General features: G+C 42.7%; 4 protein-coding genes across 5 annotated transcripts; 3 read left to right on the top strand and 1 right to left on the bottom strand.

Moving 5' to 3' along the window:
* Positions 1-3,072: 3,072 nt before the first annotated feature.
* RB195_022092 (uncharacterized protein) lies at positions 3,073-11,153 on the bottom strand (the record flags this gene model as incomplete). The annotated part of the gene is made up of 5 exons (XM_064209104.1): positions 3,073-3,217; positions 3,307-3,393; positions 9,194-9,314; positions 9,380-9,514; positions 11,111-11,153. The coding sequence occupies 5 exons, from the start codon at positions 11,151-11,153 to the stop codon at positions 3,073-3,075; spliced, it is 531 nt and encodes a 176-aa protein (XP_064064985.1).
* A 4,221-nt stretch (positions 11,154-15,374) lies between these two features.
* On the top strand, positions 15,375-16,055 carry RB195_022091 (uncharacterized protein; the record flags this gene model as incomplete). The annotated part of the gene is made up of 1 exon (XM_064209103.1): positions 15,375-16,055. The coding sequence occupies one exon, from the start codon at positions 15,375-15,377 to the stop codon at positions 16,053-16,055; it is 681 nt and encodes a 226-aa protein (XP_064064984.1).
* A 341-nt stretch (positions 16,056-16,396) lies between these two features.
* RB195_022090 (uncharacterized protein) lies at positions 16,397-18,217 on the top strand (the record flags this gene model as incomplete). Its single annotated transcript, XM_064209102.1, has 1 exon — positions 16,397-18,217. The coding sequence occupies one exon, from the start codon at positions 16,397-16,399 to the stop codon at positions 18,215-18,217; it is 1,821 nt and encodes a 606-aa protein (XP_064064983.1).
* A 2-nt stretch (positions 18,218-18,219) lies between these two features.
* On the top strand, positions 18,220-20,172 carry RB195_022089 (uncharacterized protein; the record flags this gene model as incomplete). 2 transcript variants are annotated; one of them, XM_064209101.1, is made up of 2 exons in its annotated part: positions 18,220-18,491; positions 18,585-20,172. In XM_064209101.1, 2 exons carry the CDS (start codon positions 18,220-18,222, stop codon positions 20,170-20,172), a joined length of 1,860 nt encoding a protein of 619 aa, XP_064064981.1. The 2 variants fall into 2 exon arrangements, with proteins under 2 accessions (XP_064064981.1, XP_064064982.1); XM_064209100.1 differs by having other exon boundaries at positions 18,340-18,491.
* Positions 20,173-20,577: the final 405 nt, after the last annotated feature.

The following is a 20,577-nucleotide window of genomic DNA, read 5'->3' as shown; positions in this document are numbered from 1 at the left end:
CAGAAACACACAGACACACGCACGTGATAGAATAAGTCCGTTATTATATAGCATGGTAGTTTGCAAATTTGGAAATGTACATTGACATAAAAGTTTAATTACCCTCACTAACACATGAGTATACATAAGATACATGTATTTATAGGTCTGGACACAAAGGCGAAAAGGTAGCGTGCTCGTGCTCAGGTGCATGGCGGAGGTTCGGCACCTCACCGATGTAGCGTTTTGCATCATGGGGTATTTGCGTCACACACACACACACACACACACACACACACACACACACACACACACACACACACACACACACACACACACACACACACACACACACACACACACACACACACACACACACACACACACACACACACACACACACACACACACACACACACACGCACACACACACACTAAGCGCGTTATTATACAGCACGATACCCACTATAAACTTTCATTCCCCGAAAATTCGACCTTCGTTGAATCTTGGCATAGAGATTGCAACTTGTCGATTGTCGAATTAAAGCAAAAACCAAGATTGTTAACAAACTTTATTACGGCTAACGTTTCAGCGTCGTCGCCTTCGTCAGAGCCTGGAAAGTCAAATCATTTGTAATATATCCTCTCAAATGCGTCATCCAGAACAAGTCATGATTCTCTACAAAACCAAAACCGAAAGAGTCCAAATCGTTGTGCTAACCTGAGTAGCCGCACTGCCGTGATATTAGCGGACCTCCGCGTGATAGAATCGCTCAGCTAATACTAATTAGGATACAACCCGCATATGACCGCGTAGACCAAAACCCGACAAGGTTTTGATAGAGAGCCAGCTCGTTGATCAACGCTATGCACTCTTCCTTTCTATTCATTTTTGGACTTTCAACGTTTATTCAAAACGCCTCCAAAGCTTTGCGAGCCACAATTTCGGGTTCGTGGGATCGTGACACCTGTGCAGAAAAAAGCATTTTCATGACATTTTTTGCGATGAATTCCGAGAAGGGTTGCTGCGTTTGAGCGTTTCATTCCATCTAGATGTTGTTCAATACAAACACAAAGAGGTCGCCCTGTTCCACCAACATATTGTTCGCCACATGTTTTGCACGAAATTAAATTAACTACACCAGAGACCATGCAGTGGCTTGCCTTACCGAATGGGCATATTACACAGTTTGGAATCAGACAAATCACAATACAATCGTACATTCTGTTTCGGACTAACTGCTTCTCGAGATTTGTGGGAGGCACTTCCACAAATCATTTGATCATCAAGACCACACCTAACCAGACTGGCCCTTATCATCTTACTCAGGTCGTCGGCTCTGGAAGGTAAGCAGAAATTGACCATTTTGGAAGCATCCACTGTGGCATAATCTTGCTGCGTAATCAAGACTTAGTCTCGCGGTACATTATCAATGTAACCATTAGAAGCTGCGATAAGCGCTAGGATAACCGCATCGATCCGCTCCTAGACATCCGATGTCACCCTTACGGTTGTCCTAAACATGTTCCAAATGGCAGATTTCTTGGTTTTCCATGGATGAGCAGAACGACAGTGAACTAGTCTGGTTTTTTTAGTAGGTTTTTTCCATCGTGTCTTCCACTCACCGTTGGAGCACTATATTTCCACGCTAAAGAAGGACAGCCAGTTTTCTTTAGGTTTTTTCAAGTGCAAACCGTAAGGGGATTGTTGATTCAGAATCTCGAAACAAGTTTCCATCTCGTCTTAAGTGGGACATATAATGCAGCAGTCATCAATGTAACGACAGTACAGGAACGGTTCCAGGATTGGTTGTTCTATTTTGGACATAAATGCAATGGCTAGTGTGGGAGCTAGCCTTTGCCTCATGGCCAAACCCCTGACCTGTCTGTAGGAGTGTCCCGACCAGCGAAATATGGAGCACTTTAGGCATTCATCCAGGAGCGTCATAATCTGCCTTATGGGAAACTCGTACAGGTTTGGAATGTCTCTGTGTTCTACGAGTAACTCGAACGTGGCTTGCACTGCTCTTTTGGTTTCGGTTTAGGATGTAGCATCTTAGAGAATGATGAGTTGGATTTTCTGGATAAGGCATTTGAGAGGATATGTTGCAAATAATCTGACTTTCCAAATTCTGACGAGGGTGACGACGCCGAAACGTTAGCCGTAATAAAGTTTGTTAGCAATCTTGGCTTCTGCTTCAGTTCGACAACCGACAAGTTGCTGTTCAAACGTGTTCAACCTTTTCCGGACCAGAGGTTGGATTTCTGAAGCTATGACGTAAAATGAAACAAAGGAAAATCCTACTGCGCTTGTAGATGAAATTCTTGAGTATTTTGTGTTGTTTTTTTAGTCTTTTGTAAAGAAAAATGCGGCTTTTTTTACAGTTATTGAGTAAGGAAATTTGTGTTGGTCTATATAGTAGGGAATATCAACGAAAATATGTGATACTAGTTGCAAAAATCACACATGTTTTATAAATTCTGCCCGTCTTTTGATTTTTTTTTTGTTTATTTTTTGACGCAAGCGGGAAAATATTCAGCTGTTCTTAAGCCTGCACAGATGTTATGTAGCTCGAGACAAAAGCAGTTTCTCCAAAAAGATTAACTAGTGCTCATCCTTCTCTAGAAGTACAAAATAAAAGATTCTAGAACATTTCTAAACTTTTTCTTCTCAATGCTTTAGTTCAACGAACGTATGTATCAACAATAACTACAGTAATTTTTCAAAAGGAAACTCTGACCTTTCCTTCTTTTTCTGTAAGACAACCAATATTATTACTGCGTATTAGAGTTACAGTGTTTTGATGAACACGAATCCACTTGTTCTCTTATTTTCAGTTTGTCGTGTACCAACACTGCGCATATTTTTTTCATTCTAGAGAGAAGAAGAAACTACTACCAGAATCGTTCTACTTTTCAATTGGGCACAGTGTAAAAGGAAACAACTGTAGCCAAATCAACTGAAGAGAAGACATTTACTAGTACCATGCAAACATAAATACTAAGAGAAGAGGATGCTCTACACAAAGTAAAATGTTAAGTGTTACAAAGATCACACGTAATTAAACATGATTCACCTCATTCAACTTACTCCTATAAAGATAATAAATGCGGTGAAATGTTTCTCGAAACAGCATCTGTGGTCTGCAATGTAAGCGCAGCACACTTATTCCCGATCTTCAAACACTTCTCAAGACTAAATCCATGTGCTAACCCGGCGAGGATCCCGCTGTTGAAGCTGGAAGCATACAAAATAAAGCACAACATAAAAATGCAAATAAGCATAAAATTAAAAGAAAACATAGAACTGAGAATTTCTTGTTTTACCTGTCACCAGCCCCCGATACAGAAAGAATCTTCCCATTTATTAACGGAGGAGGGCAGGTTACAGTTGAAAGTGTTCCATCACAATTCCTCAATTAAGGTGGCATCATTAGTAAGAAGATAGAGAAATATGTTGCAACTGGCGAGCTCACACACAACAAACAACGTTGCATGCAAGCAGAATACAATATGTGTTTCCCTCAGATAGACAAAAACTGAACAATAGCGTACTCGTGAAACAATTGGAAGCCTAGTTTCTGATCTCAGTGACCAAACTTTTTTAATGTCATTTTAATGTTATCGATTTTTAATTAGATGCACTCGAGATTGTTATTAATTGATTTTAATGGCTAACCATAGGGGTCACGTATACGACTCTGACTGCTACTTGTGCGTAGTGGCCCTGCTTTAAATGGATCAACCCACGAATCTGGAGTGGTACAAGTTTCAGGCGGGTAATGTCTACACGGCGTCGTAGATTGTGGAGAAGAAGGTGATTCCGTTCATCTCTCCCTGTATCAGCGCGCCACCTTTGCGCCCTCCCGCCTACGATTCATCGAAAACCCATAGGAACGAATCGCAGGCGGGGCGGGGCGTAATGTTTGCGCATTCCAACAGAAGCCGTCGTAAGAAACAACATTCCCAGGTCGTCTGTTTACACTGATACAGGGTGAGATGAGCGGAATCGTCCACTCTCCCATAGTCTAGGACCCCTTATAGGTATTACCCGTACCAGTCCAGATCCGTGGGATGATGTCTTTAGCTAAACGCAATTCGGCGTCCAAGTGTTTGCATTGGGAAGGTACGAGCTATATAACCTGCACTGTTATATGGCGAAAGATTCCTATATATTGCAAAAAGGTGATGTCGTCCAGCACATCCCCACAGCCCATAAACTGAAAGGTCAACTGTCTGAAAGGAATCTTTGGCAACAGTCATTCGTTTTGTCACGTTGAACTGCCGAACACGGTCGAGTGAGTTACAACAAACCGCCCTGTCCAGAGTTCTACGATATCTCTGTGTGCCGTTTGCTGCGCTGCAGGAAACATGCATCAAAGATCCGTCCGTCATCAACATGAAAAATTACACCTTATATTGCAGCAATGCTGATGAGAAGAAAGTGGGTGGCTGTGCGATTACTGTGAGGAACGACTATAACAACTTGGTGGAATAATTTGGCTCAACGTCGTCAAGATGCATCTTTGTACGACTGCTACATCGCAGATGACGTAAACCCTGGGTCGTAAGTGTCCGTGCACTCCAAAAAAAAATCGCTGAGGAAAACAGCAGGAATGCCTTTATTCACGAATTCAATGCGTTGATGTCTACCCTGCAAATGGTCGGAATCGACGCAAATGCGACGATGGGACTTGAACAACAGTCCGATGTGCTAGGAAAATGGTAATATCCACCGGAGCGCACGTCGGATAATGGTGACCACCTGGCCGACTTATGTGAACAGACGGGATTCATCATCGCCTCCACGTTTAAAAGGAATCATCGCCTTTTTCAACGCCTGAAAAACAGCGCAGGCGGAAGATGAGATCTGTTCAACTTTGGCTCGACTTCATTCTGATGCGGAACGTTTCTAAGTCAGATGTTCGAATTCTGCAAAGGAAACGCTCTCGGTCTTATTGCGGTAAAAGTAGTTTGCCTTTGCATTTGAGGAAGCAAAATCCACGTATAACTCTGCATTTGGAAAGGAAAAGCGTCTGAGAAGGAGATTCTGTCAGCAGCTCCAGAACACGAATGAAAACGAATGGACGTCAAGAGCGAAGGGGTTTGAAAAGACGTGGTAGGGCAAGAACCTGAGCAAAGCCTATGTTTTACTAAAACAGTAGCGGAAAAGTGAAAAGATGTTCTCAGTTCCTTCTAAGATTCGTGAGATGACCCAGATCATCCCTCAATATGGATAGACGAAAGGATACCTGACTCGTGGAGACACGCTATCATAATTTCCCTCAGCAAAAAGATATCCGTCATGCACTCTAGAAACTGTCGGGAAATCTCTTTGCTGCGTGTTATTATGTACAAGATTTTGGAGAGGATTATCCTGGACCGAATCATTAAGCATCGCGAAGAAACAACACGCGACAAGCAAGCTGGCTTTCGCCCAGGCCTATCTACGATTGACCAGGTGTTTATCGTTAGGAGAGTGATCGAAATCTGGCAGCGGCGTTCGAAGCAAATGTGGTTAGCCTTCATAGACGTCAAAGCCATTTTTGACTCTCCCCACCAAGGTTCTTAACGCCCTCCGCGCCGATAGAGTACTAGGAAAGTTCGTTTGCTTGCTTGATGACATGAATGAATGAACAACTGCTGCAGTTCAAACACCAACCAGATGTACAACAGCGTTTGAGGTGGTAACTGGGGTAAGACAAACGGCAGTGGCAGGACCCTTTCTGTTCAACTTCTCTAGGGACGACATCATGCGAAGAACAGTCGACTACTTTCTTGTTGACATCGTCTTAGCAGCACCAAGGTGCCCCTTGACTGATCTCGACTAAGCCGACGATGTTGTTATATTCGAGGAAAGCAAGTCAAAACTCCAACATTTTGTCAACCTTGTATCGAAGCTGGCTTCAGCCTATGGATTACGTCTACGCCCTGATAAGTGCGATTAGATGTGTGTGTGTCTTGCCTGTATGCCGAAGAACAACGGCAAAAGATATTCAGCAAAGATGCGCTAAGGCCACTTATGCATTTAACTCCTTGACCAAATGCCCCATCACTAACAAAGTCAAGCTGTGAGTCTGCCTGTCCGCAATTTGTCCTACCATGATGTAATGATAGGAGACTTGGGCAGCACCGTCAACGGTGATGGAGAGGCTTGGCTGCACGGAAAGGAAGATGCTTAGACGGCTGCCTGACTACTTTTTACTCAGGGGAATGGCACAATGAAGATCTTTACGCGGAAATCTATGTAGTGTACCTGCGTATGACACGTGGGAGATATCAATCCTGTACTGCCGTCGAAAATGGCTAAAAAATCGTCTTCGCTTCTTTGGTCATATAATGAGGAGACCAGGAGATCACCTTGTTGAACGAGTTCTGAGGCGTTTGTCGGCTTCAAACTGGAAGAGGCAACCTTGCCAGAAACGGAAATTCTGATTTGAGGTAGTGAAAGAGGATCCGAGGACACTCGGCGTGGATAGGCAGTTCAGAGGTGACATAATGTTTCGCAGGATATGGAATAGCGACGAACGGCTTGATTCTGTGGATGCTGTCGCAGAAGATCAAGAAGGATGGGCATCTTCAAGGGCGGCACACCTCGGCGAGGATGCAGACAATCGACACAGCCCGTCGATTAGATCAAGTAAGCCAACTGCCCAACGTTTCGGTTATTTTTCTTCTTTAGAGCCTGGAGTGAGCTTTTGACTCGCATCCTAAGCGACCAAATCACTTCACAACTGAACAGACAAACTCTAGGCCAACTTTTTCAACCACTGACGTAGCGACTGCTCGCCTTGGATCAGAGACATCTAGCAGGGACCGCCGACTGATTGACCATTACAGGAATGGACTTTCAGGCGCTCATAGAACACAAAACGCGGCAAAGCCGATTAAAAAATCAGAGCCCAAATCTTAGCACATGAATCTAAAACTTTGGCTCAAAAATCATTGGACGCGTTTTGGACCCACGTCAAAAACCCTAAAATGAATAGTAAGGGTGAATATCCTGGTAATGCGGGAACTGGCGCCTTATCTCGAATGGCTCTGTCGATCTGAATGAGACATTTGAATCATTCAGCGTAGTGATCAATCAGTCACCGCTAAGCTTTTCCAATCCAAGGTGAGCATTCAATGCAGTCGCTTCGTTAGAGATTGAAAAAGTAGGCTTAGAGTTCATCTGTTTTGTTGTAGAGAGTTTTGGTCTTTCAGATTGTGAATTCAATTGACCATTTCAGGCTCTGAAAAAGGTGATTTTGCCGGAACTTTAGTCAATAAAATTATTAAACAACCTAGTGCACAGCTAACAAAATATCAGTACGAGATCTTACTATGTCGAAGTTCATTGAAAGTCGAACATTTCGATTAACCCTTTTGGTTCTAGTTATAGCTGTACCGCGGCTGAATGTCGCAAAATATGTCAGCATCGTTACACATTTCATACGCTTCTCCTTAGTATTTAGTTTTCAGAGCAGTGATTTTTCATTATTATTATTATTATTATAAGTAGTTAGTGGTGGGAGAGCTAAACAAAAATAAACAGAATGATGTATGACCATGACCAATTATTTGATTTTGTATAAAGACTTCTGATAGCTTTAATATGGGGAGTCAGATGCAAGAAATATCGCATTTACTATTGACATTTACCATTGAATTTTGCTGCAGGATAAACCCCTTTTAACAGCAAAATTGATGCTGAGCAAACTTCAACGGTTCTAATATCTACAGTCTGTTTATGGCCATCTGACTCGTAGTGCAATCGTAAAGTAGTTGCTATCACTGCGGCACCTTTGCTGACTCCGATCGCGCTGCGCAATTCAGCAGAATCAGATCTCGAAGACAACCCCTAACGCAATTTTGGCGTTGGCGCATCCTAAGTGGATTGATACGCCAGTTCAATTTATCCTTTTATTTACTCAAAACGCTATGAGTGGAAAGGACCAATGCTAGCCTTACGTGCGCATCATACCTTGCACGTGGTTAAAGGCATCACTCCATGAATCTGAGGTGGATTTCAGGCCGAGTATTCTTATAAGGGATAGTAGATTATGGAGAGGAGGGTGATTCCGTCCATTTCTTCCTAATTGCCGTAAAAAACGGGCCGGAAGATACGACTGCAAGTGTTCTGGCGCACTATTTTCTACACGGAGTTTGACTGGAGCGCGCCAGCCTTGTGCGACGCCGCATCTTCCGGGCCGTTTTTTACGGCAATTAAGAAGAAATGGACAGAATCACCCTTCTTTCCATAATCTACTATCCCTTATAAGAATACTCCACCTGAAATGTACCACCTCGGATTCGTTTGGTGATGCCTTTAAGTTTGAATCTAAGTGACTGGAGTAACACAATTTGTTGGGATGTACTGCACAGGAGAACAGTTTTGAACCCATTTCACTTCTAACTAAAGCCCGTATGCTACATATTTGTTACACTTGAAGGAAAATAAGATTCGCAACTAGGGACTGGGAGGACAGTGGTCGATGAATTTCGATAATAATGCTATGCTCCAACATCCAGTTCTTTTCATTCCTCTTTCCATTCCAGAAATTCAACTCTTGATAAATCAAGTCAGGTAGCAAGTTTCATGATTTTTTTGTTGAAATCACATTGACAGTGCTACGTCCCACGTCAAGATTAACTAACAAGATCTTTATTATCATCAAGTTAACTAGAGGTCACCAATGGCTAGCTTTTTGTCTTACCTCTTCCAGATATCACTTTTGTTTTGAAATCCCATTTAATTACTACCAAATTTAATTCCTAAATTATTTCTAGGGATTAGTCCTTTCTAAATATAATTTCATAATCTGTTAGAGAGATGAAATGTCTATTGAATTTTTTGAAAAGGAACTTCTAGGTTTCATGAAGTATTCTGGATAGGAGCGTAGTCAGCAGAGCTCAGATGCTGCTTAACGCCATTAGGAAAAGACATCCTTATCTCAAAAATTAGGACCAACAAAGAATGTACTCAGATGCATATATAAAACCATAGCATCGGTGGCGGCGTGAAGACGGCTGAATCGTATGCTGATCATGTGGACATAGTCCAATTATGACAAATTCTACCTTAAGCTGAACTCGGATGAGTGACTTTAGCGGGCGAAAATTTGATTTGTAACGTTTGAACTTTTCTTATCATTCCTCTTACTTGAAATTTGAGAAGTAGAACAAAATAAATTGTTATTACATATTTGGAGACATCAGAAACTGAACTCACCTTGAAACGACTGCGACACCGTGTGATGAAAGCGTTACGATCAGAAGGTTCAAATTATGCATGATTTGGCGATTAGAGCAAATGAACTCATGCACACGACGAGTAGAGGAAAGAATTTCAGCTGCAAATCGAAGAAATGATTGGTAACTTGGAGTATACATTAGTATAAGCCAGATAAACACTCACGATTCACACGAATACCATTTCTTTCCAATATTTTGCGAAATTCAGCGCCGTTCGGGGAAATGATTTGTATTCTATCCATAGCTTCACAATCGAAGATTTTCGTAGCTTTGAAACGGTCTGTGGGCTCGAACCATGCTATAATAGGAAAGTCTTTAAAATAAAAACCAGCTAGTAGAGAAATCCTTCACAGATCTTAGTCTTTTTTTTTGAAAAAGAAATAGCTGCATGGTTATTTTCGATTGCAATTACAGTCACACATGCTCAGTGCTAAAGTATCACACTGTTTTCTGTTTTTTTGGGTAGCATCCAGGAGATTATATGAGGTGGATTAGCTCTCCCAGCCAGTTAAACGTTACCACAAATTTTCTTTAGTTCAAACATTCTGGAAGAACCAAAACAATGGTTGTCCAAACTATACTATCTCTTAAAGTTTTCTGGTGAGAAATCCGTGATAGTACGATGATACAATGCGCTGATTTCCTCGCGCATCCGACGTCAATCCCCTCGGGTACAAAAAGGTTATATGCCCCTCAAACTTAGGTTGTTTGACCGGATCACCTCTTAACATGTCATACCGCGCCCTCTCCATAAACTTGCGCCGTACAGCATACGGGCAGATAATCAAGATAAATTCCACAGTTAGACCTTCTAGGCAGTAAGACAACATTAGAATGGGATGTTCAAAGTGAACAACAACACTATAACGAACGGTGCTGAGAAGGGAGGCGAAAGAAGGAGGACTTAGAACATAGGTTGAAGCATCTCCCTACTCGTTGCGAACGGCGTTGGACTAGACTTGGTGTCGAGGAGTATTCTGCGGTACCAATCCCTAAAATCCGGCCCGTGGACAATACTCTCCAGCAATACTCTTACTGATTTTGGCATTTTTACTGTAAAGCTGCCGCTACGAGTTTGTGAAATGAAAGGACAGTTTACCTCTGAGGTATCTAGGGGTGCTAACTTCGAATACTAGCACATCATCAACATCATCCTTTGTCAAATATCGATTTTGTTCAATATGGCCTTTTTTGTCGCAGAAACAGTATGGATGAGGTTATTTCATGTGCTGATCAAAGTATGACAATCATTTTGCACCAAAATATCAATCCAATCGACGTATTGACTTCTGTGCAAGCTATTCCTTTGGTCTTGACATAAACTGAGCACGAAAATGGAATAATTACTTTGTCTGCAAATTGCTGATGCGGCACATTTTGTCACATCACTGACTTTTTTCCAAATCTTTCGGAGACTAATGAAACTTGAAATACAGAAGTTCCCGCATTATCTAACTACGGACATAGCAGTCGTTCTGCATTAGAGTGATCAGTTGCAAGTCCGTAATATACGGAGCTGGTACAGCAAGCTCTGTCAATTCATTTCGATTTTGGAAATTGAGGTAGTCTATTCTGCCGTCCAAATTTGAAGTTGAAGTCACGCTTAGTAAATAAATTGAAATAAAATAAAATAATATGATAATTGCACTTCCCAACTATTTGAAAACCCATCCTGCATTTCGGAGAGGCTCCTCAGATTCCCTACTTTTGCAGTTCAACAACTATTCAATATCAAGAGCAAGTTCGAGAACTTGGGATAATAATTGATAAATCGTTCGACTTCTCCACTCATTTTGACTTTCTCACCAAAAAAGCGCTGTCGTCTATTTTTATAATAATGAGGATAATGCATGTTAAGGACCCTGATTTACCAATATTTCTTTACAAGACATACGTTTTGCCACATCTAAAATACGCAACGCCAATCTGGAGTGCATTCTTGAAAAAGGATATCAAAAAGTTAGAGAAAGTACAACAAATTTTTGCTAGACTGTTTATTATAGATGCTTTCCCGAACCGGGTTACCCTGAAACACTTTCTTCCTATGAAATTCGACTTAATGCGCTGAAATTAAAGAGCTTGAAGTACAGACGAGTAGTCAACGATTTAGTTTTGGGTTTTCGGATCCTACGAATGGAAGTTAAGCTAAAGGCAAGCAAGTATTGGATTTTCCGACCAACAAACGGGAGGACAGGAAGCTTCAATTTGCACTACTCTAAATTCAGATGAAAACTATTCAATAGCAGGCTATCCAAATTAAATGTCCTACTTATTCTAGGTATGAGGGAGGCTTAAAATCTCATTGTTTCAGTGACGTGGAGCAGGTTCCTCCTCTAACAAGCGACCACAAGCACTGGATTGATATCTGTTTTTAGCTCACAGTTTTAGTTCCTCCTTTTCTGTTGTTCGTTATGACACTAGCTAGCTGCAATTCTGCCTTGGTATGCTCCTTTTCAAATTCGTCCCTACAGTTGGTCCTTATTCTCTCCTGGTGGTGGAAAGCCGTTCAAGGATAGCAAAGTTGGTGAACCCTTGCGCTTGAGGTCCCCCCAGCCGTTCGCCAAAGGTCTCTGATGGATTCCTCCGTCCGAGGTTAAGTTGGTCACCCAGTCCGTTTATCTGCCGTAGCGTTCTGGGTCTGGGAAAAGGATCTCGCGTGAGGACTTCTCACCTTCTGTAGCAGAAGAATGACCTGCCAACCCTCCTCCCCTTATGCTTTGAAGAACCAGTCTTGTTGTGTAAAATTCAGGCGAAATTCTAGTGAGCTCAATTCAATTCAATAAATAAATAAAATAAAATAATATGATAATCATGATCATTATATATAACCAGTCTGAACGTCCGGCTAAAGCCGGACTTCAGACTTTCTGTGGTGTTGGCTTCGCTCGCTTCACTAATCAACGAAAATTAATATTAGTGCCGTTTTCTACGAAATTGGACACGTTTATCTCCAACAATTCTCCTTCCATTTTTATATTATAACTAAAGGCGAAAGATTTCATAGTCCTCTCTCTAAACGTGTCAGTTCTACATTTGGAGAACATTCAGCTTCAAACACTCCTTATCAATATTTTATAGACAAAATTTAAGAATATTTCTCGAAATATGGGTTTTCCTCCTGTTTTTCCCCAACAGTTATCAAAGAATGACGTTTTGGCATAAAATGACGTGAAAGACATCATCCTACTGATAAAGATAACTTTCCACGTCAGATCACATAAACATCTTGCTACTACTTAAGCAGCCGTTTGCATACGCGTTTCCACTTTCTGAGAACGGCATGCTACCAACTTGAAGCGAAGAAGGAAATAGACACGCAGAGGGGTCATAAAAGTTAAAAGCAACGCGCCCAGTGACCACGGCTATGAAACAGCGCAACCATTTGTCTTTTGCGACATGCACTCGAAGTTATTGCGCACCATTTCGACGCCGCGGGTCCCGTCGCATCCCACTTTATGGATATCTGGCGCCGGCGCACCAATCCGACGCTTGTGCACTTGTAAGACCCTATTTTATAGCTATGTGGCGCCGGCGCACCAGTTCGACGCAGTGGGACGCGTCTCAGTTCATTTTGTAACTATCTGGCGACAGTCGGACCCGTCGCACCCCATTTTTCGAATTTCGCGACACGCAGACACACACACACACGGACTAAGCTCGTTATTCGTCGTTACACACACCACACACACAAACACACACACACCCGTTTCATGGCCACTGCACGCGTTGCTTTTCACCTCTATGTCTCCTCTGTGCGTCTTTTTCCTTACACGTTTGCCTCAAGTTGCTATTATGCCTCCCTTAGAAAGTGGAAACACGAATGAAACCGGCTGCTTAAATAGTAGCCAACAGTTTATCAGGAACAGGAACGTTATCTTTATAAGCACGATGATGTTTTTCACGTCATTTTATGTTAAAACATCATTTTGTGATAACTGTTGGGGAAAATAGGGAAAAACCCATACTTCAAGCAATATTTTCAAATTTTGTCTGTATCATGCTGGTATCGAAGAAGTATTTAAAGCTGACGTTTGAATCGTCCAAATGTGCAACATTTAGAAACAAATCTATGGAATCTTGCACCTAACTTTATAAAAAAAAGGAGAATGTGTTGTTAGAAAGACATCAATTTAATTTCACAGAAAATGCAGCTAGTATTAATTTTCATTCATCAGTGATCGCGACCGAAGCGAACGCCACAGAAAGTCTGAAGTCCGGACTTCAGAGTAGTAATAATAATAATCTAGTAAATACTAACTAGTGATTAAATTGCGGATTTTCAAGAGTTCGGTCCCCGCCGGAATCATTATTTTTGCAAAATAGAAGAAACAACTGAGAACCATTTCACACTATTTTCTTCTATTTACACACACTTTTAGTTCTGGAAAACGAAAATGAACGGTGGGGAGTTTGATCCCCTCCAGGATCCTTCCTTTGCAAAATGAAAAAAAAACTGATGCCGATGCTAAACGCATTGTAGAAGGATTATCTCACCATCTTCTACTTCCTACATGCAAATTTTCTCATTGACAGTGTACAGACAATGAAGAGTTCGATCCCGGCAGAATATTGATTTTTGCAAAGCCGGAAAAAATACTGAAAAGAACATTTCGCCGGCAACGTTTCTGAAATTGTATTGACAGCATTATTTACAGCATTTAGGTGTGGTTTAGAGGTAGTTTTAGCGACTAGCGAACATAGGCCTTGATTAGAAATGACTGCTGGACCGGTCGGATTTTGTTAGATTGAAGTAAAAATTAATAACGGATTGCGAAAAAGGAAAAAAGCGGGAAGCGATGCGGTTGGTGGAGGAAGATTTGAGCTGCAAAACTTTCAAATTATCTTGTTTAGAAATCCTCTGTTTTTTTTTCTCTTTTTGGAAGCTTGTTGAGAAAAGTTAGGAATTTTAGTAAAATTTTCTCAACTAACTTTTGAGAGAACAAAAACTACTTGGAAGAAGGTTAAAAAGGGATTCCGATCGCAAGAATCCTCCTCTGTAAAATTCTGAGTTATTGGAAGTATTTGTTCGAAGTCATACAGATTGCGCGGGTGAAAAATTCTGTTCCATAGTTTGATAGAGCATTAATGGACACCCTTAAGTGCATCTCTGTAGGTGTTCTAGTTCTCTGAAAAACTAGTTGAGAAAAATTCGAAAATTCGAGGAAAATTCAATATTTTTCTCAACTAGGTTTCAGAAAAGCTAGGAGAGCTAGAAGCATCTATTAGGTTGGTGCGTAATTAATTTCAGAAACGGATCGCATACTTCAAATTGCTATAAGCTTAAACACAACTTTATTAATCGAAATAAGAACCTTCAAAATCTAAACATCTTTTAAAACGAATTGGTAATAAATTTAAGCTTTTAGTATAAAACTGAAATTACAGGAATCAACAAAATTATGGAAAGCACTTTCAACATCGTCTCAATTGGTTTACTGTCGCTGACGCAAATGTGTATCAAGAGCTCGAAGAAAGTGATAGTCTGTTGGAGAAAGGTCTGGGAAATACGGTGGGGGAAGGAGAACTTCTACACCCAAATTGGTTAATTTTTGACGGGTGATTTGTGCGGTATGTGGCCTTGCGTTGTCTTGCAGCAGAATCGGTCCTTTTCTATTCACCACTGCCGGCCACAATTTTTCCAACTTTTCATGCATATGCTCTAGATGACAGCAGCAGGATTCTGCTGTAATTGTCTGACCTGGTTGCATGGAGCTGTAGTGGATTAAATCCTTACAGCACCACCAAACTGTAAGCATGAGTTTTTTGGGGTGAAGATCGGGTTTAGGAAGAGTTTGGTCCTCCTTATCTATCCACACAAATTCACGTTTCCTCTTATCTTAAGGAACCCACTTTTCATCTACAGCTATAATACGACTAAGAAAGGGCTCATTTTTTAACCGAATCAAAAGTTTAGAATACGTGCCGTAACGTGCCAGGCGCTGCTCTTCGGTCAGCCCGTGAGGCACCCATTTTGACATCTTCTTCACCTTGCCAATTTTCGCCAAATGCCTAACTACTGTAGTATAATGTACGCCCAGGTATTCTGCTAACGTCCGTGTGTTAGTCTCCGGATTTGCATCCACGGCTCTCCCACTAAGGATTTCTCCCTCTCTCTTTTTTTTCGACTTTGGAAGATTCACGTTTACTAGCCCTTCACAATGTCTTCAACTCTTAAAGGAAAACAAGCATGGCTGACTAGACAGGGAACTCAGCTCAGCAGCACGATTTTAAAAATCGAAGAGTTCCTCGAATCCGCCGAAACTCTCCCCGCCGCGGAGGCAAATGTAAGGACCCGCAAAGCGATAAAAGAGTTGGATTTACGGCAAACTGCTCTAGAAAAAGCTATGAACAACTACACCTCCGCAGCAGACGCAGCAGATCTCGCGGAGGAACACCAAAAGACGACCATGTCCAATATTACAACCGCACAGGACACCATCATTAGGGCTCAGAATCTTTTAATAACACTAAGCTTATGCCTTGAAGACCACGAAAAGGGTAAACTTTGCGAAGCAGAAGCCGACAATAAAGTGCTACCGCAAATTCCTCCCCTTCAAATCTCCAAATTCAGAGGGAATCCCTGGGAATGGGACCAGTTTTGGGGAATTTTCAACGCCACCATTCACGACAGAAAAATCAGCAAAATCGAGAAGTTCACACATTTACTCGAAGCGTTACAGGGACCTGCGAGAGACACAGTCCAGGACCTACAGATCACCGCAGAAAACTACGACATCGACATAGTATTAGACATACTGAAACGTCGCTACGGAAACGAAGAGGCTATCGTAGGACACTTATTGAGCAAACTCCAATTCTTACAGCAGCAAAGCCTTTGACTACCCGATCAACGACGAACTTTAGAGAAAATAGTATCCATCGTATCCCAGCTAAGCCAAAAAGGGGAATGGATTAACACACAACAAATGAAATGCACAATCCTGGGAAAATTCCCGGAAAAAAATTCAACGTTCAGTGCTCAAGCGACTAGCACACCCTAGGCCAGACTTCGAAAGGGAATCGTGGACTACGCAGGAACTCCTGCATGCTCTTCAAGACTATTTCGACATAGAAGATATGATCCAATATGCAAAAGGATTTTCCGCAGACCGTACCGAAGAGACATTATCAGAGGACAAGTGTCAGAACTCTTTAATCCCCAACAACACCACACAGGAGTATGGCAAAATATCCGTGTTTCTACTGTAGCTGCACAGATCATAAGGCAACGGCATGCACGAGCTATCCTACGTACAGCCAAAGAATGGCAGAAATTCAGAGACGAAATCTTTGCCGAAACTGCGGCGCTTCTAACCACCAGACTGCAGCTTGTCCATGCGGACCATGCAGGAACTGCGGGAAACAAGGTCATCATACGTCAATATGTCGACAGTTGGAAAAGAAAGAAAGAGGAACGCAGCAAGCGCAATCAGATTCCAAGCCAAAAACCCAGGAGACAAAGAAGACACAAAGGAAACATACCACGACTAGTGTCGTTACGGTTGTCACACAGCCTCCTTCTTGCAAGCTTGGACAAGACACAGTCCTGCACACTTCAATACGTCAGCCAAAACTAGTTAACGTAGGAAAAGTGGATCTACTCGTACTCGTATACATGATCCTGGACACAGGAGCAGATCGGTCTTTTATCACAGCAACCTATGCAGAGCAGCTCGGGTTAGATGAAACTGGAACCTCACAGTTGAAGATCCGTACATTTGGAAGCGATACTCCAATCGAGAAATGCTGTACTACGACATGTATCCAAATTGAGGATAGAAGAGGAATCCGACATAACATCACGGTTGCCATGGTCGACTTCATTTCAGGAGAACTCCAAAGGACTCCGCTTGACGAAGCAGACCGCAACTATCTTTCACAACACGATATCAGCCTATCAATTCCCAATCGTGTCCGAAAGGTGGCCCCACAAATCCTCATTGGATGCGGAGACCTCTTTGACCTTTTCGATGACGGATTCGCCAGTACTCACGAACTTCCATCAGTTCTCCACTCAAAGATTGGATATCTTGTAACTGGCCGTAATCGAAATACAACGGAAGAACCCCGTACGCAAGTAAATAACCTATGTACAGTTCAGAGCGAGGATCTTAACGATGAACTCAGTAAGTGGGACAAGTTTTGGACCCTCGATTCAGCCGGAATCGGCGAATATATGGGACCCAAATCCCAAGAGATTGAAGAACAGAACCAGAAGATCTGGAGTCAGTTCCGCGAAACCGCACAGTACTCCGACAATAAATACTTCGTCCGACTTCCTTGGAAAGCTCCAACAGACGATCTTCCTGGTAACCGTGCGATCGCGCCTAACCGATTGCGAAGCGTTATAACAAAACTTAAGGAACCTCATCTTTTGTCACAGTACCACAGCACGTTTCAAGAGCAACTATCAAAAGGAATCATAGAGGAAGTCGACGAGAACAGGGAACCGGATGGACCAGTGATTCATTACTTAGCACACCAGCCAGTGGTGACACCCCATAAAGATACCACAAAACTGCGAGCAGTCTTTGACGGGTCCGCGCATTACAAAAATGCCCCGTGCCTGAATGACAAGTTGCATCAAAGCCCAGTAATCCTGCCATCACTCGTCGACATACTGAACAGATTCCGCATAGGAAATATCGCAATTGTCAGTGACGTCGAGAAAGCTTTCTTACAAGTCCATCTCCAAGCGATCGATAGAAACGCAACCCGCTGCATATGGGTCAAGGACATCGACAAACCACTCAACAGAGCCAACATAGTTACCTACCGATTTACACGAGTCACGTTCGGGCTAAACTGCTCACCGTTCCTATTAGGAGCAACCATAAAGCAACACCTGGAACGCACACATAATTTTGGTGATCGCGAAATCGCGAAATCGCCAACTGCATTCAAGACAATGTCTATGTGGACAACGTCATTTTCACAGCCGACACATCACAAAATGCAATCGATCGATGTCTCCGCGCAAGACAACTATTTGCAGAGATAAACATGAACCTAAGAGAGTTCCGTATAAACTCCACAGAAGTCAATCAGACGCTTCCAGAAGGATGTCTAGGAGCCAACCCCAATCCCAAAGTCCTCGGAATTCAATGGCTCTCAGAGGACGATATGATGAAAATCACCTGCCGATCCTCGGAGAATGCAGCAATCACAAAACGCACAGTCTCGGAGCAAGTTGCAGCGGTATATGACCCACTTGGATGGCTCACTCCCTTAATGCTCAAGCCAAAGCTCTTCCTACAAGGACTTTGGAAGCATAAGTATGCATGGGATCAAAAGCTAACAGAAGAGCACAGGGATCAATGGATTGCCATTATCGCAACAGCCTAAAACTTCGAAAAATGTCTACCCAGGAAAGTCAGCGACGGATCAAGGTCGTCACCAGCGGAAGTTGTCGCCTTTACAGATGCCAGCAAAAGCGCAATGGCTACATGCGTCTATCTTGTTCAGAACCACAAGGCAATCTTACTTATGGCAAAGTCGAAACTGCCCTCACTCAAAACTAAATCAACCATTCCAAAACTGGAAATGAATGCGCTCATTATGGGTACACGCCTAGCCAATTCGACGTACCAAGCGATAATAGATCGGCTTAACGTTACGGAAATAACGATCTTTACGGGCTCGGAAATCGCCTTGAGTTGGCTTCGAAATCCACAGCTGAGCACAAACGGAGGAATACTTGCACGCAATCGATCACAGGAAATTCGGAAACTCGCTGAGCAGCTCCGTCAGGTCAACTTTACAGTCAAATTCGGATACGTCAACACGACCGTTAATCCAGCAGATTATGGAACAAGAGGCTTAACAAAAGAGGAGCTCGCCAACAAACAAATTTGGTGGAATGGCCCTTCCTTTCTTAATAACTCAAAAGATAACTGGCCGTCACGATACCAACTCGTTCAAGCCAACCACAGCGAAAACGTTTGCATGGCAGTAAACTCCCCCCAACCGGAACTCGCCGAAACAGTTGACCTCACACGATATTCATCAATAAGGAAAGCTACCTCATCATTTGCATACGCCCTCAGATGGCTCGAAAGGATTATCAAACGAACTAATCCAGATCTACAAGCACACCTACTAGAAAACATACCAGAGCTTCGCACTCACCACATGGACGATTTCATTAGCGTGTCTGAATACGACAGCAGCCTAATGCTTCTCATTCGGAATCACCAAAAAGTTCACGTGGAAGGAAAAATCAATATAAGGCGAGACAAGCTTATTCCTATGAAAGACCCAAAGAAAATCGTGCGATGTCGGGGAAGACTTTGGAATTCCGACCTTACGAAGGACGCCCAATTACCTATCCTCATCGCTGAAAAGACGCCATTAGCATCATTGATCATTGAAGAAGCACATGGCACATTCCATCTCAGTACCGCTCATACGATGGCAAAAGTACGAAAAAAATTCTGGATTCCACAATTGAGGAGACAAGTTCAAAAGATCCTACAAAGATGCGTCCCGTGCCAAAAGATGAATAATTTATCCTTCCGATACCCAGAAATGTCACACCTCCCTACTCGACGTGTAACGCGCACCAGACCATTCCAGCATTTAGGCATCGGTTACTTCAGTCCGATTACAACTAAGCAAGCTACGGAAGAACGAGACAAAGCTTACGGAATAATCATCACGTGCACGGTCACTCGACTAATCCATCTGGACTGCGTAGGAGACATGTCAACGGAAAATCTCCTACATGACGACTGCGTTACGACGATTTTCGCCAGGCGAGGAGTCCCAGAGACAATCACATCCGACAATGGCTCCTATTTCCTACTAGCAAATCAAATCTTAAACTACGTTGCCGCACAAGCAACGGACAAAACAGTAGCACAATTTATGGTTTCGAAAGGAATCTTATGGAAAACAAATACTCCATACGCTCCATGGCAAGGAGCCTTTTATGAACAAGATCGAGGGGACCCTTGATACTCGTCCACTCACATACCAGGAGGAGCATTGAAAAGATCAACCCACAATACGCCCAATCGACTTCATCCAGCGTGATATGATCATTACATACCCAATGGAAGGAGTACGAGAGATGTCAGATGATGCCGATTATCACGAAGCGGGGAAATACTCCAACTTCAAACGCGACGTCAGACAGAAGAAGCCCTTCGCAGTTCTTATTCGCTTACGGAGAAGTTCTGGAAAGTTTGGAAGGAACAGTACCTCACAGCTCTGCGAGAACAACACATACGAACCTTGCGTGGAAATCCCGGAACACCAAAGCAACCGGAACCCGACCAAGTAGTATTAGTAGCCGACCAAAATGCACCGAGAAACACGTAGAAAATAGGGCGTGTAACAAAAGTCAAAGCTAATGCAGGC

The sequence above is a fragment of the Necator americanus genome, chromosome X, assembly GCF_031761385.1.
Source record: "Necator americanus strain Aroian chromosome X, whole genome shotgun sequence".
In the NCBI taxonomy this organism is placed as follows: domain Eukaryota; kingdom Metazoa; phylum Nematoda; class Chromadorea; order Rhabditida; family Ancylostomatidae; genus Necator; species Necator americanus.
Note: the sequence above shows the minus strand (reverse complement) of the source record. Positions and strands in the feature narration are given on the sequence as shown.